Source organism: Trichosurus vulpecula, chromosome 2, assembly GCF_011100635.1.
Source record: "Trichosurus vulpecula isolate mTriVul1 chromosome 2, mTriVul1.pri, whole genome shotgun sequence".
Classification (NCBI taxonomy): domain Eukaryota; kingdom Metazoa; phylum Chordata; class Mammalia; order Diprotodontia; family Phalangeridae; genus Trichosurus; species Trichosurus vulpecula.
Window position 1 is genome coordinate 233,228,742 of NC_050574.1, and position 17,911 is coordinate 233,246,652.

The window sequence follows — 17,911 nt, forward strand, 5'->3', positions numbered from 1 at the left end:
CTAGAATATAAACAGAAATCACGCTTTTCAAGCCCTCAGGAGCTAAGGTGTTTTATTAAAGGAATTTGTTCTGTGAAGTTTGGATTCAGAGTCACACTTGAGGAGCTAGAGGGTCACATGTGGCCTTGAGGTTGCAGGTTCCCCATCCCTGCTTTAGGGAATCCCTAAATGATATCCCATAGCACAACCTGGGAAAAACAGATCTGAAGTTAAATGAGCCTTGGCAGTCTTCCTGCTGTGTATTAACCGTGCTTTCCTCATGAAATGTTGCTTAATTCTAAGTTTCTCCATGAAATATATTCTAGTACCTGAGAAAATATTCTAGTATCTGAGCTAACAGGTCATGGAGGGTATTATGGCCATACTTTGACTGCACCTGTCCTATCAAGAAGAAGGAAGGAAAAAGCAGAGGTATTATGAGATGGGGCAGTGGGAGGAAAACCGGACTTGGAGTCCGATCATGGAAGGAAACTCAGAAGTCATCTAGTCCAATGCCCTCGTTTTACAGATGAGGGATCCAGATCTTCTGATTCCAGATCTGCCTCTCTTTGCAGATGACATGAGTTCAGTCCCAACTCAGTCACTCATTACCTGTTTGACTTAAAATAAGTCACTTCACTTTTTCTGAGCCTGTTTCTTCATCTTTAAAATGAGGGAGTTGGACAAGACGACTTCTAGGGTCCCTTTCATTTCTAAATCTAGGGTTCAGATTTGGTTATTTTCCTTAAACAGTTCAAGTGCTATTAGAGACAATTCAAAGGGCCAGCCCAAATTCTTTGTTGGCCTGGAGATTTGCTGAACCAACAAGAGCTTTTAAATAAGCAAGTTATTAACTAAGGAATTAATTTTATTTCATTTCATTTTTTGCTAAAACAGATTTTTAATGTAGCAGGTTTTTTTGCAATGGGGTGGACATGTAGCTTAGTTTGAGTATAAGCAAAGAAACAACACGGAGGAGGTAGATATTAGGAAATTCTTCATTTACATCTAATGTTCTTTCTCCACTTTCAGTGTGCTGATGCCTAAAACACGAGATGGTTACAATACGTAAAGGACTTAACTGAGAGAGTTCACCACAATACATTGCCTATATCCCTGAGCACAAGTGAGCTGAGTCGTGCCCATTTTTACATTGCTGTTTGAAAAGTGCTATGAAACTTCAATTTACAAAACAATCAATCGCTATTCCAAACGACCAGTTATGAAAGATGCATGTGACAGAGAAGCAGATGACTCAGGCTCTAGAATAAGATGGGTATTTTGGGGATGTAGCCAATGTGGGAATGATTTGCTTGACGATGCATATTTGTTACAGCACTTTTGTTTTCCTTTTTCAGTGGGTGAGTGGGGGGGTGGAATGGAGAGAAAATTGATTACTGTTCACTGAAAAAATTTAATTCAATTTTTTAAAATAGTCTATCAAGAAAAAAAGAAAAGTACCTTTATAATGTTTCTATGGGCAGGTAGGTGATGCTTTGGATAGAGCAACAGGCCTGGAATTAGCAAGACTTGAGCTTAAATTTGGCCTCAGACACTTACTAGCTGTGTGACCCTGGGCACTTAACCCTATTTGCCTCAGTTTCCTCATCTGTAAAATGAACTGGAGAAGGAAATGGCAAACCATTCTAGTATCTCTGCCAAGAAAAGCCCAAATAAAGTCACAAGGAGTTGGACATAACTGGAAAAAAAAATTACTGAACAACCAAAACATGTAAAATTTTGAAATTAAACCTGGAGAGATGAGTTAACTCTAATGCATTATTCTAATACTAATGCATTATTCCTGTTGATAGAGGTATCATATTGGCAAGAGAGCCAGGACCACCTGGATTCCATTTCTGCCTCTGACACATATTGTGGGACCCTTGCTGAGTGAGGCACTAAACCTTTCATGGTCCAGACAACTCTAAATCTGTAAGCTGCAGAACACGTGGGCAAGAGTTTCCTCATCAGGAATTCCCTACGTCCAGGAATTCCTCGTTCTAGGCCAAAAAAAATAAAAATAAAAGTACTATTCATACATTGGAAACATCTAATGCCTATTTTCAGTATGGATAATTGAGAGAACTATAGCTAAAACTCGATCTGCTACCAGACTGTTTGGATCCCATTGGGATCTACCTGTAGCTCTGGGCAGACTGTGAAGTGCCTTCAGCTGCCTTGTAAATGGTTATATTTGACTTAAGCAGTTTTTCAGCATTAGTTCACTAAAGAAATCTCATTTTATAAACATCTTGGAGAGCAGACCTGAGGGACCTCTGCTATCTCAGAGTCTACACAACTTTGCTTTAAGATATCTTTAAGGCTAAAGATGCCTCCTACTAGTCTCTCTTGAGGGAAGGTACCTTGGATCCTGTATTTTCTGGCTGGAGATTGACCAAGTTCAAATTAGCCGATGCCTAGAGAGGTTCTCAACAGAAAAGTGTGACAAAAACTTTTTAAGAAATATTCTGGGAGATTATATTTGAGGATAATAAGGTTTGGGCTGTGGGGCAGCTAGGTGGTGCAGTGAGTAGAGCACTGGCCCTGGAGTCAGGAGGACCTGAGTTCAAATCTGGCCTCAGACACTTGACACATGTACTAGCTGTGTGACCTTGGGCAAGTCACTTAACCCCAATTGCCCTGCGCCCCCCAAAAATAATATTTGGGCTGAAAAGGAAAAGAGAAGAATTTTTTTTCAATTCCCATTTTAAAAATGATAGCTTTTTCTATTCATTATAAATGTATGGACTTCAGGAAATTATTCAAAGAGGAAAAAAAAGATTCAAACCCATGATATTATTTAAGTCTCCAGCCAAAAATATAAGAAGTTTTGATATACTTTTCACCCTTTATATCTCACAGGGATCTAAACATAAGCAAATGAAAAATATCTAACAATCTAGCAATTGGTAGCTGCATGAAAATAAAAGGTCTTAAAAAAACTTCCACCTTGATTGGTTGTGAGATTTGGCCCTGCCACAAATAACAAAACTCCAATTTCTTGAGCAGTCTCATTAGCATCGTTAATGTGGCAAGACAGAATCGGCAGTAATGATGGAGCACAGCCAGGCCTGTGGCATCCAAGCTACATTGACTGTATCTGAGATCTGGTGGATGACTAAACATGTTGGAAGGAAAGATCACAGTGGGACGCCAAAGTACTTCCTTTATCCACGGGCCAAAGAAAAGCAAGAGAGACTAGCCAAAGTACTTCAGGTCACTGAATGTACAAAGAGGCTATTTATTGGAAGCACCAGCAGTGGGTAGATTACCCAGTCAGTAACAGCTGCTTAGAGAGGATGGGGTGGCTAATCAGTAGCAAAGGGGTGTAACCACATGTTCGGCCTCTCAGTTTTCCCCCTAGAATAAACATCCCTTCAAAAAGATCAGGAATGTTTTCCCTTATCTACACCTCATTATTTCTTCTGCAGTAAATAATCCCATGCTCCCACTCAGGAATGGCAAAGTGAAGAAATAATAGGCCGCCAGGAGCCCAGCTAGAGCCTGAATCACCTTCTGCGTATCGCGGAAAACAGGTACATTCACTTGAAGCCCAACCAGTGCAATAAGAAATTGCATATTCTCATGCCGTATAGTCTGTCTGCCTTTGTGTGTGCTTCCACTGTGAATCACCAAACTAATAATTTGTCAGTGTGACTTTAATTATTAATATGTGCACCTGGTTGGCTACATTTAACACAAAGCTCTCCACAATTCTTGGTACAAATCAACACTAATTAGATAAGAACTTTAAAGAAAAAGGCCGCTTTTTTTCTTAAATCATTCAGGTGGAAGGCTTTACTAGAGAATGAAGCATATCAAAAGAATGGAAGAAGGTATTCAAGAGGAAAGCTTAGATAGCTCACCATGTAATCCTGTCATTGTGGGCATTCCTTCCATTGGCACAGATCCCAATCCTATGTTCTCTTAGCTCCACATCTATCATATTCACCCCCCTCCTCTCCATTCACACAGCCACCACATTAGCTTCTGGACTTCTACAATAGCCTTCTAAATGTTTGCTTTTTTCACTCAGATCTCCTTTTTCTCCAATCTAACTTCCATAGAACTGCCAAAGTAATATTCCTATCCCTAAAGCACAGATCTGACCATGCTACTTTTCTGATCGATAAACTCCAGTGCCTCCCTATTATATCTGGGGTCAAATATAAACCAATCTACTTCCAATTTAACCCCAGTGACAATCTGGTTCCCACCTCCCTTTGCAATAACCGTACTGGCCCGTTCACTGTTCCTCACATACAACATCCCACTTCCTATCTCCATGCTTTGTGCATTCTGTCTCCCATGCTTGGAAAGCACTCCCTTTTCTCCTCTATAACTTATAATCCCTAGTTTCCTTAAAAGCTCAACTGAAATACCATCTCCTATGTGAAGTCTTTCCTGATATGCCTCTACCCCCAGATAGCAATGCCTCCCCTCAAATTACCTTATAATACCTCTGGGCATTGCCATCTGTCCTACTATTGTGTCCTAAGGACTCTTGGACTTTGTCATCGATCTTCCTGGTATACTCTAACAGTTGTCAGGCCCTTCCATCTTGCCTGCAGTTACAACCTTCTCTGTGTGCAGTCTCCCCTAATTAGAACATGAGCTCCTTGAGAAGAGAGACTGTCTTGTGTTTCTATTTGAATGCACAGTGGTTGTTGCACAGTAACTGCATTTTATTCCATTTCATTTTGTGAATATATATGCATATATATGTACATACATAATGTTTATATTTATTTTGTCTCTCTTTTTGTGTATATATGTGTGTGTAATCATGTTATTTCCCCCTATAGAATAAAAGTTCCTTGGAGGCAGGAAGTTTTCTTTTTGTCTTTGTATGTCTAGTACCTAGGACAGCCCCTGGCAAGTGGTACATGCTTAATAAATGCTTGTTAACAGATTGACTGATTGGTTGATGAACAGATACATAATTCATCACCAGGTCCATCTTCATAGCTTTTCCAACTTGGTACTACCTGTCAGAGATGGTCTTCTGCTGGTGTAGTCATGATGAAATATGAGAACAGGCCTCAGTAGAGGACCCAATGTAATAAAAGAAAACGTAAAAGGGATAAGGGATAAGAATAAAATCCTAAATTTAGGACCAAATGAATCAATTGTACAATTTTAGGAGGGGAAAGATACAAATAGCCAGTTTATTTAAAATAAGCCTGGGGGATTAGATGACTCAACATGGGACTCAATATAAATCAACTCTTGGATACAGCTGGTGGCTCAGCAAATAGAGCATTGGGCTTAAAGTCAAGAAGACCTCAGCTTAAATCCAGTCTCAGACATTACGAGCTGCATGACCCTGGGCAAGTCTCTTAACCTTTCTCTGCTTTATTTTCCTCATCTGTAAAAGAGGATAATAATAGCATGCTCAGGGTTGTTGTTAGGACAAGAGGAGATAATTTGTAAATCTTAAAGCACTGTATGAATGCTAGCTAGTATTATTATTGAGAAAATTTTATTTTTTAAAAAAGGAAATAACTAAAAGAAACAAAGGATTTTAAGGGGTTGGGTCGAGGAGAGATTCCAAAAATGGGGCAAGAGTGGAAGACTGAATATTGAATTTGGAGAATAGTCTAAGTTCGTTTAGATAGACAATAGAGTATGAGAAAGGGACTATTGTGCAATAAGGTTAGAAAATTAGGCTAGAACCAGACTGAATGGAGACCAAGTAATTGCTAAGTGAGTTGGGTAGAACCAATGAAAACTATATCATCTTTGTAAAATTCTCATAAAATACACTAGCAAATCAGCTAACAGAGATAATCTATGCTACAGATTAACCAGTCATATCAAGCTTTTAATAATATAGCTATTATATTTTATAAGACATGATTCTACTCAGATTATAACTGAAGCTATGAAATCATAAACAAGCTATGTTATGAGATTTCTACTGTTCCTACTATGATATAATAAAAATTTAAATCAAAGGAAAATTAATTTTAGATCTGAAAGTGCTTCAGAGGGTCTCTCATATGGCCTGCCATTCAAGTAGATCCCTTGGGGTGGGTCTGGTCAGTCATCACCAGGGTCATGTTGCTTCCAATGAAGCACAACCTATACTTGGGCCTATCATCAGTTGTGTTGGCCTTGGCCTCTGACCTTTCTTAGATCTATGTTTTAAAGTTGTTTCATTCTTTCTTATTTTTTCCTCTTTTTTGGAGGCAATCAAGGTTAGGTGACTTGCCCAAGGTTACACTGCCAGTGAGTGTCTGAGGCTGAATCTGAACTCAGCTCCTCCTGACTCCATAGAATTGTTTCATTCTTTATATTTGTATCCCCAGTACCTATCACGGTGTCTGGCATATAGGTATTTTTTGACTGAATGATTGATTTAAGCACACATCTTTTAGATACATGTCACCAGGGGAGGGTTTTTAATCTAACAAGATGACCTAGATTTGCCTCTTCTTTCTCACATGATTCTCTTGAAATAAATGCTTTTACTAAAACTGAACTGAGCTACTTGTTAACAAATGCCCTGAAGTCTAACAATTTTTTAGTCGTTCTTAACGAATGCCCCGAAGTCTAACGACTTTAGCTTTTGTAGCATCTCTGCTATTTGGGTTAGATCTGGATGGCTGTGAATACTTCTTTCCACCAATGACCTACGGCAGTGTCTTCACTTGAAAGGTTCTTTGTGTTACACTCCAATCATACTTTATGATAACCTTTTAATCCTTTTGCCTCCTGCCAGTAGGTCTTCTGCTCTACAAATTAACATAGGAAAATAGCAGCCCCCATAGCCAGAAAGGTAAATTAGGAAATGGGGCACTATCAAAGATGAGAACAGCACCTATTAAAGCTTAAACAAATGTCATTTGAAATTTGCTTCCTATATAATGTCTTATACAACCCCTGCCCCCAAAGCCCATCAGTATAGGGTTCTCTCCTTTTTGGTGGGGATGAATGCCCTGTTCTGTGTGAGGGGTGGGACAGAATTGGTGAGAGGCAAGAGACCTCCAAACTTCACCAGTCCCTTCAAGGACTCACCAAACTTCAAGCTGAATTGCTTCAGGCACTTCTGGCTTTAAGAAAGAAGATAGAAAAGGCTAACCCAACTTCAGGTTGCTGAAGGAAAAGACTGGGAAGATATGAGAGGAACCAGCAGTCTCCATGATGTCTCTATTCCCAGATTGCTACACCGCAGATTGTAGTGAGTTTCGCCTTGGGTGAGGTTCAAGAGTTTCCCTCTTGGTTGATCTGAGTTACCTTGCTCCCAGTAGTAGAGCTCCTTCACTCTGTATTATCTGGTATGTATTTTCTGATTTCTGTTTTGCTATGATTTTGGATAAATGGGTTTCTTTCTTTGCTATGTGTGTTCAGTGTGAAACTGGCATTTGGTGGGAAAAAGGTCAAGTTTTGTTTATAGAGTTGGGGGTCCTCCTTTTCCCACAAAACAACAAAGTGATAAGAAGTTAGCTGGAACTCAATCATATCCCCTAGACTGACAATTTTAAGGGAGCAGATAGATATACTTCTAGCCTGATACTTGCTCTCTCTAAGGAGAGATGACTCCAACTTTCTGGTTCCCCTACTGGCAAGAATGAGGATCTCTTATAGAGAAGGGAAGGAGCGGGGGAGAAGAGGCAAGAGATGCTTATTCTTCTTCCCAGTGACAGGGCTCACACAACTTGTGGGCTTCTCTGAGAATGGAGGGCCCATTCCTTCACTATAGTTATATAAATCTCTATAGCTTATTTCTTAAAAATCAAAGGGAAAGGCATGAAGCAGGAGCTTTGATTCCTAAACAATTTGCAACTTTTAATATGAGCTGATGAATAAATTGGTGACAAACTCTTAGACTTGAGGTCAAGAAATATATTACTAAGGTCAACTGCTCTCCAGGGACTGGAATGATGGTCTCTTCATCAGCAGTTGGGAATAGCAATTAAAGAGCATTCACCATTCTGGGATTTTTATGTAACAACTCAGAAAACTCTTTCAAGTAGTTATGAAAGTTTAATAAAAAAAAAAAGTGCTAAATGGCTAAAATGCAGTAATCTCGTTGCATCTCTTGGGCAATGGTTGATAGCATTAAGGCCCTTAATTAAAAAGCCTACTTATTCTGAGAAAAAAAGTCCATGTAATAATAGGACTAATGTCTGTGATGATAATATATTTATATGACACTTTATGTTTATGAATCACCCTACAGTAACAGTTCACATCTCTATCACGTTAGGGTAACATACCATTTTACATACATTATAATAAGGGGAAGGAAGGGAAGGTCATAACACAAAGAGCCTACTATGTGCTAGGCACTGTGCTTTTTTTATAATTATTATCTCATTTAATCCTCACAACAACCCTTTGAGGTAGATGGTATTATTATCCCTGTTTTACAGAGGAAGAAATGCAGGTGAACAGAGGTCAAGTGACTTGGCCAGGGATTTGAACTCAGGACTTCCTGCCTCCAACTCCAGTGCTCTATCCACTGCACCATCAGTTGCATCATGATAATAGCTTATATTTTAGTAGGCTTTCAATAGGACCTCCAGATTCCCATCTGGAGGGGTGGATAAAGGAGAACCCCTCTCATCAGGAATAGTCTTAGGACTACATCCCCCTCAATGCTATGTTTGGACTTTGCAAAATGGCAACAATAACCCAGTGCAGATTCTGATTACCTAGGCATACTTCAGGTTTTCAAGAGACCAGGGTAATCTCCAGAGAATTAGACATTGGGTATAGTTCGGGTGACAGAGCTAGAGGGGAAGACAGGGAAGAAATGATGGACAGAGTCTGGTCCTGATGCCCTGTTCACTCAGTTGTCAGGTCAGGAAGTAACAACACCCTTAAAAACACTCCCTGCCTCCTGGGCTAATACTTCACCATTTGTACCCTTAGCTTGCAATGCCCTGCTGAGAACACCGGCGTGATGCTACAGCCATGGACACTCCCCTAACATCCTGTCAAGAGGGATTTGATGTATGATGCTCCTGCTGTTCTGTGAAGATGGCAGGATAACAAGCCTGAGATGGCTAAGTGGGAGCAGAGACCAGCGCTCCCCAGGAGACATACACGGGCAGGTGGTGGCTTTGGAAAGCGGATGGCGAGAGAGCTCGCTGCTTAATTTGATTCCTTGCTATTCGCCTCTCATCCTACTTGGAGAAAAAGTCTTTTGCTTTGCTGTTATGTCACATGATTTATTCTTGCTTAGTCATGGAAATAGAGGCTCGTGAGCTATGAATCAAATGGATGATTACCCCTTGATTACCATGGGCGTGGAAGTAGCCAGAAGCAGGCGCGCTGGGGATTCGCAGGTATTATATGTTTATACATAATGACAAAATACTTTACCGATCTTGCAGCTTGTTGTGAGGAAAATGCTTTGCAAATCTGAATCTGTATATAAATCTGACCTAGATATATTATTGTCACGCTCCTCACAACAAAGTAATTCACAGACTATCTACATTTTGCAGATGAGGAGAAAATGAGAGGTTAAATAACCTGCTCGATGTTACAAAGCTAGTGTAAGTAGGGCAGAGGCTTGAATCTATGATTCCTGACTCACCCAATTGTCTTTGGAAAAAGAAGTCTATTTCGAGTTAAAGGAATTGGGTTCGTATCATGGCTCTGCCAGTTACTGCCTATATGACTTTGGTAAACCCCTCTGGGTCTCAATCTCCTCCACTGTAAAATAAGAGAGCTGAATTAGGGGTGCAATGGATAGAGCAGGAAAAGTGGGGTGGGGGATGAAATCAGGAAGACCTGAATTCAAATTTGACCTCAGACACTAACTATGTGACCCTGGGCAAGTTGATCAGTTTCCTCATCTGTAAAATGAGCTGGAGAAGAAAATGGCAAACCACTCCAGCATCTTTGCCAGGAAAACCCAAAATGAGGTCATAAAGAGTCAGACACGACTGAAAAATTAATGAACAACCACCATGAAGGCCTCTTCCAGATCTATGAATATGATCCCATGATCCTTTTGATAAAGCACATGATTCTTTTCCATCATACTGATGCAAGAGCCTACCATGGAAGAAAAGCATTCATGTATCATGAGATGATTCAAAGATCATTCATCTTTGAAGGAGGACATCCTATCACCACTGTTCCTTTCCAGTCAAGACAATTATCAATGATCTTTTCACCATGCGAAGAGTAATAATGCAGTACTGTAAGTCCCAAGAGAGGCATGCAGCCTTACTTTTTCATCATCGTCCGTGAAAGGAACACCTTCAGGAGTTTTGTTTATTGCTTGTGCGACACCAATGATCTCCCCGTCACTGTTTCTGATTGGCATACACAACAATGACTTCGTCTTGTATCCAGTCAGCTTGTCAATTTCATCATTAAATCTTCGGTCCTAAACAGAAGAGAGATAGATACAACATTAATCACCTGTGCTTCATTGCAAAAAGAAAGAAAGGAGTTAGAAAGCAGCCTTTCTCTATGGATTATGCAATCAATGAAAACCTTTTCCAATAACCTTTTTCAATATTTAATGGGTTTCATTTCATATTTTGTTCAACTTGGGAATATGTTATAATAAATCATTGCAAACACTTCTACATCCTGGTAGATGTCCTAAAAAATTTGAAGATTAACTCTCACAGTGTATAAAGGTGGGAGCAGTAGGGAGAGGTAATAGTATAATTTATTATTTATTATTCTATTTTCACAAAAATAACTGAGTGTCTCTTCAGCATTTAATTTCAAAATGGAGAAGACATATCTCTAAAGACCATCAACTTTTCAAATTAGGTCAAGCTTTTGTGATAAAGAGGTGGGAGTTATCTGGGCAGCTAGATGGCACAGGAGACATAGGGCTGGGCCGGAAGTCAGGAAGACTTCTCTTTCTGAGTTCAAATCTGACTTTAGACCCTTACTAGCTGTGTGACTCCAGGCAAGACACTTAACCTTATCTGTCTCAATTCCTCATCTATAAAATGAGCTGGAGAAAGAAATGTCAAACTACTGCAGTATCTTTGCCAAGAAAACCCCAAATGAGGTCACAAAGAGTTGGATATGACCAAAAAATGACTGAACCAAAACAAAATAGATGACCACATTTCAGTGATGGGCAGTGCTTGAAATGGGAAACAAGAAGGGAGAACTCTGTCTTTGGGCTTCAGCTGCCTCGTTTCTAAAATACAGGGATCAGATAAGATGACAGCTGAATAAAGAGGTTGTTTGTGATAGTTAAACAGGAAAAGCTGGAAATGAAGTGGATTTCCATCTATTGGGAAGTGGCTGAACAAATTGTGTTGTAATCATGTAATTATGTAATGCCTCATAAAGGAATGACAAATATGATAAATACAGAGAAACTTGGGAAGACCTGTTTGAAAGCGATAGAAAATGAAGAAAGAAGAATCAGAATATATATGTATATATGTGGATATATATGTGTGTATATGCATATACATGTATGTGTGTATGTACATATATACATGTATATACATGTATATACATAATACATACACATATTCATATATACGTATACATACACACACCCACATATATATACATATATATGAATGATGACTAGAATAATGTAAAGGAAAATAAGACTGAAAGACATTAGAATACAGTTCATATCTGTTGCATAGGGTTAAGATAAAACATATTTTCCTCTTCTTATTAGAGAGGCAGTGGGCTACAGTCGCAAAATGTAAACTAGAAAAGGTTCTATGGGGTGAGCAGCATTGGAAAACAACAGAAATATGGGGAGAGAGGGAAGAACCAATATTTTTAAGTGGCAGCTCCAGCTTTCTATTTATTGCCTGGGATCATTAGCCTCCTTGAATACATGATCTTCCCAGGCACCATGACCATGGAGTGTCCCATCACCTCTTGGATCACCTGAGTACTCAACTGGTACTTCTGCTTACTCTCCTAATCCTTGTGGTTCATAGTCACCATCCAAGGTGAAAAAGTCTTTGTCTTTTACTTCTTCCCACACTCTCAGAGCTCAAAAACTCAGCCCTCTTCATCCCCACCAATTCCCTAGTCTCCTCCACAGTCTTTTCCCTATATGTACTCTGGAACCTATCACTGAAAAATTCCTTCATCCTAAATTTCTTCCTCTCACACTCTGCATTTTCTTTAACTCACAGAAAATTGACATTCTCTAAAAGATCTTTTACCCTATACCACCCTGTCCCTGAATGCTTACTCTTTTGTTCATAGTCTACCCTCTACTATGAGGCCAAGAAAGTTAGCATACTCTTAGTTCCATCCCCTGCCACTTCTAAAACATCTCTGTCATTCTCACTGAGCCGCAGCTTCTTCTTTAAGGTTCACTATATCTATCCATATCCAGCCTAGATCCTTTTTACTGTCATCTGAAGCCTCCAAGTGGCTCTCCCTTTCTCAAAAAGTTCCATATCAGGCTCACAATTTTCATCTCTACTCTAACTTCTGCCCTCATTCTTAGAAACTTTAACATTCACAGTATTTGCATCCCTTCAAACATCTTTTTCTTTCAGTTTATCAGCCTCAACTCCCATGATCTATATCTCTACTCTACTTCATCCATTCATTGGGTTGTCATACCTTAGACCATACCAGCACCAAAAACTGTTCCAACTCTATTTTGGACTATGAAATTCCCTTCTGTGCTCAAAACTTCCTATCCTTCCATTTCTCTCTCTGCCCTACTCCTCCTAAATCTATTCTTCATCTTTGCTATGACCTCTAGTGCTTCCATTTCTCTCTGTTGTAACATCATATTATACCCTGTTCCAGTCTCACTTTTCCTGCCTTTACAGATTGACCCTATTGTGAACCAATACAATCATAACTTTCCTCCACCCTTGAATCACATGTCTACCCTTATACCATACCCTTGCCCTTCTACCTAATCATGTCCTTTGAATCCAACTTTAATTTATACCATCTGCCTACTTTGCTCCTACTCCCAAACTGCTGCATATTTTTATAGGAAATCATATACCCATACCAAATGGTTCCACTGCAAATACATGAATCTTCATTACTGGGCCTTCTCTGCTGCCTGACAATCCTTCTATTCTTCCATGATTGACTCCCTGGAATGTCCTGTATGCCTGTAGTGACTATTTCAAACCTTTCCTCTCTCCTTGAAACCCAGATGCCATCCCTACCCCTCTGTTTTTCAGTAAATGACCTTACTTCCTGCTTTACTGAGAAAATTGAGACCATCCATTATGAGCTTTCTAATTTCCCTTACTTTATGTCTCCCTATCACTCTTCCTCTTTACCCATGCTCTCCTCCTTTGATCTTGCCTCTAAATAAAAGGTGACCCTCCCCTTGCCAAGGATAACCCTCTATTTATGCCCTTAATATCATCCCCTAACATCTTCTCTAGGAACTTGCCCCATTGATCATCCCTCTCCCCAACTCACTCATCTTTAAATGCACAATTTAATTTCCCTTTAAGAAATATAAAAAACAAGTTGCTGATTTTCATTTCAGAAAATGCTAAATGGAAAATTACCAAGCCATTTGCTATACCTCATGGTTTATTCCCCCAGAGCCTTGGGTTTATAATAAGCTAAAGAACCCTCAAGAGTGTACCAAAGAAACTAAAGAAATTTAAACTAGTCCTGAGGGGTCCAGTGTGTCCCAACCTCAATCCTAGAAATGTAGAGAATCCACAGCAAAAAAAGGAAAACTGTTTTTTGATGGGCTTCTTCCTCTATCAACCCAACCCAGAAGAGATCAGAACTCCCCTTGTAGACCTTTCTTGATCACCATTATTAGTAAAAAATTCAAGAGTGGCTATAGCCTAGATCCTTGGTCCAACACAATGTAGTTCAATGCACATGCACTGGCCTAAGGAACATTCTTGACTGTCAAACTAGTCCAACATACATGGATACGGACCCAAACTAAGGCATGTACAAGACAAGTATACAACCTCTCAAACTATAATAATAATTCCTTATATGTATATAGCACTCTAGAATTTACAGTGTGCTTTGACATACATTATTTCATTTGATGCAACACTATTGTATAGACAAGACAGGTATTATTATCCCTATTTTGAACTAGGTCTCAAAAAGATTGTGTTTTTCCTGTGGTCACATCACTAGGAAACATCAACAGGACTAGAACTCAGATCTTCTGAACTTCTAATGCTGTGCTTTTTTTTCACCATACTATGGATCATTCCAATGTCACTGTTACAGACATCCCCCCTGACCCTCCCAAGTGAATTTGTGCCTTAGGGAGGAAAAAAAACTCACACAAGAAAATGAAACAGGTCAGTGAAAAAACATAGAATCAATAGTTGAATAAGTAGTTCAACAACCAATAATTCCAAATTTGAGAAGCAATAGTTATAATATTGTACTACAGTAGTTCTTAAATTTATGAATTTCAAAGTTTCGGTTTCCCCACTTCATCATTTTTCCTCATAGCCTGACTCTCACACATTGTAGTAAATAGTCCATCAAAAGAAAGGGAAGAAAATGGATGACAGAAATCCCCACCTTCCTGACGTATATTAGTCTCTAAACTCTTAGACACAAGCTTACAATAAAAAGATTAAAAAAAACATGCCCCAAACAGATATACTGTCACTTGCAAGAGACAAAGGAAATTGGGAAAACATTCTTTTAAATATAGTAAACACAAAAAGAGGACAAAGAGAAATAATGTTCTTTTGTCAAATGAAAGAGGATGGCTTAATAACAGATGACACCAAAATGGCATGAGTTGTCAATGTTGTTTTCTTTACCTCAGGCTTATCTGAACATCAGAGCAGGCAACACAATATGAGAGATCAGGAAAACAGGCTGAGATAAAGAACAAAGTGGTCAGAGACTGTTCAAAGAAGCTGGGCCTGTTTTATTCTGATAGCTCTGACACTGAAGGATGAGGTAACCAAAGCCATCCCAGAGTTACCATGCAATCTCAGAATTCAGAGAGAACAAATAAACCTGGAAAATGTGGGGGGAAATCATTAGCCTTGAAAAGGAGAAGGCTGAGAGTAACAATAAATATCCTCAAATATATAATGAAGTACAATATGAAAGACAATGATCTTCCTGAAAGACAGAACAAGAAGAAATGACCAAAAGGGAGATTTATATTCAACAAGTCAACAAACATCTATTAATCACCCAACAGATATCAATTAAGCATCTAATATTTACCAGGCACAGTACCAGATGATGGGGATAAAAAAACCCAAAAATTAAACATCATCTGCCCTCAAGGAGTTTACATTCTAACATGGGAAACAAGGATACATATGAGTAAATTTAAAACATATTCAAAGTAATTTTAGGTGGTGGCACCATCTTTGGTGGATCAGAAGAAGACCTTATGTTGGATGTGATACTTGAACTGTGCTTTGAAGAAAGCTATACAGAGGTAAGGAAAGAGTGCATTCTAAGCATGGGAATCCCTCCAAAATCACGAGTACAGGAGATGGTGGGTCATTTTTGAGAAACAGCAAGTAGACCAATCTGGCTAGAGTGGAGAGTGTATGAAATAGGGTCACATGTAATAGAAACAGAAAGGTTAGGCTACAGCCAGATGACTAAGTCTTTAAATGCCAAATCAAGAAGTATGTATTTTTGATCCTAGAGGAAATAAGGAATCACTAGTGCTTTTTGAGAAGCAGAGTAGAACAGTTAGACCTGTGCTTTAGGAATATCATCTTGGAAATGCATCTGCATTGAAGATACTCATCTAGCTACCAAAGAGCTTGGAAGACAAAAGAAAGAACAAACTCATTATCCCTGGAGAAGAAGCCAACATTTTCTCATCCAACATATATATGCATGCCTCATTCTATATATGCATGCCTCATTCTATACCCCGAGGGCATCTCTTCTTTGTCAACAGAGGCAGGACTAACCTCTGGAATCACAGTGAGTGATATTGCATTGATCACACTTCCAAAAAAGTCTTTTAAAGTTTTCTTGACAGTATCATTGTTAATGTATGAATTGTTCTCCTGGTTCTACTCACTTCACTCTACATCAGCTCATACAAATCTTTCCAGGTTTCTCTGAAACCATCCCCTTTATAATTTCTCATAGCATAACAAAATTGCATAATTTTAATATACCATAATTTTTTCAGGTTTTCCCAATTGATGGACATGCCCTTGGTTTCCTTTGCCACCACAAAAAAGGAGCTGCTATGAATATTTTTGTGCAAATGGTTCTTTTCCCTCTTTCTTTGAGTATAAAGCTAGTAGCCATATCATTTGGTCAGCTCAGTAACATTTTAGGCATAGTTCCAAAATATTTTCCAGAATGGTTAGACCAATTCACAACTCCACTTGCAGTACCTTAATGTGTTCAACAATATTTTGGATAAGGGTGGAGGAAATTGGCTCCTAAGAGGATTCTCCTTCCTTTTGGCTCTCTACTTCAATTATTTAGCTGGGACTGTTTTAAACGCTTTCTATTGAGCACTCATAATAGCTTCTACACATTCTAATTAAACCCCTCAAGCCAAGTCATACTTGATATCACTGAGGCTACCGATGTGACCCTCAGTTATAGTCTCAACATTCAGCTACCTATGGACCCTGAGAACCCAGCTCCCTAGCACACAACTGTCTTAGCAGGCTTGAGTCAAGATTTTCCTACTACAAGGAGAGGAGGAACTGTTATTTAGGGATTTGGCTGATTTACAACCATAAATTCTCATCGTCCTCTACATATCTGCCTATACTTCCTTCTACAATCACACTGCAGTAGCTGTGCAAAGTTGTTCAGGAAAATGGGGTATGAATAATCAGCGGAAACCAAAGGTAGACTTTTAAGATGTTCCTGAAGCTTAGAATCCAGTGCACTGGTATCTACTACTCATTGAATATCTTGGATAGGTGATTTGACCTTTCTAAGCTTCACTTTCCTCACCTGAAAGTTCAAGGGATTTGGATTTAACTCCTTCCTAGTTCTAAAATACTGTGATTCATTCACCCTTATAGTTCTAGACATCTCTTTGATCTATCTCATGCTCAACAGATGTCTTTCTATGACATTTAACTCCCCTTGGTTAAGATTAATTCTACGAAAACCTTTTGCTACTTCTTCCTTTAGCAAGAGCCATCGGCAAACATGGAAGGGAACTAGGGACAGTGAATTGTTCCAAGAAAGCAGAGAATTTGAAACAGATTGGCTCCCAAGAGTTTGTCAGAATAGGCTCTTGAAATCATCCTGCTCGACTCCCCATACTCCTTGACTACCAGCTACCAGGACTCTCATATTGGGCTCTTCATAATTTAGAATAAATGATATACAGCCAATTCTTGATTGTCTGAGGGCTGCTTATCTGGTGTATGTGTTACCTAGGGAGCTAGCTGCCTCCTGCCCCTTCTCTTCCTTTCTCCTGCCATCTGCCTTCTGGCCATTTAAATATTTACTTCCTTCTGCAACAGGGGATGATAAAAGGGGAAGAGAAAGAGCACATACCAAATTTTTGCCACAGATTTTTAGCTCTGGAGAAAAACTGGTAGAAAATAATGACTAGGGTCAGCTAGGTGGTGCAGTGAGTAGAGCATTGGACCTGGAGTCCAAATGACCTGAGTTCAAATCCGGCCTCAGACACTTGACACACTTACTAGCTGTGTGACCTTGGGCAAATCACTTAACCCCAATTGCCCTTCCTTCCCCCCTCAAAAAAAAGATTAGAAGAAAAATTATTTTCAAAAAAACAAAAAAACAAAAAAAACATAAAAAAAGAAAATAATGACTAATATAAAACAGGGAGGGGATGCTTCCAGTGTTTTTTTCTATAACCAAGAGAGGCAATGTACATAGTGGGTAGAAAGCCAGCCTCAAAGCTAAGAAGACCTGAATTCATGTCTTCCCTTAACATTTATAGGTCAAGTCATTTAATTTCTCAGTACAACTCTCTAAGACTATAAATTCCCTCCCATAGACTATAACAATCCCATCCTCCTTTCCACTTTATTGCTATTCTCTTCTG

At 39.2% G+C, this 17,911-nt stretch overlaps 1 protein-coding gene across 1 annotated transcript in view; it reads right to left on the reverse strand.

The window, feature by feature from the left end:
* PDE11A (phosphodiesterase 11A) overlaps positions 1 to 17,911 on the reverse strand; it is a 485,178-nt gene that overhangs the window by 387,453 nt on the left and 79,814 nt on the right. The window contains exon 2 of the mRNA XM_036745320.1: positions 10,175 to 10,333. Within this exon, the coding sequence (XP_036601215.1) occupies positions 10,175 to 10,333 (159 nt within the window). The remainder of the gene's footprint in view (positions 1 to 10,174; positions 10,334 to 17,911) is intronic.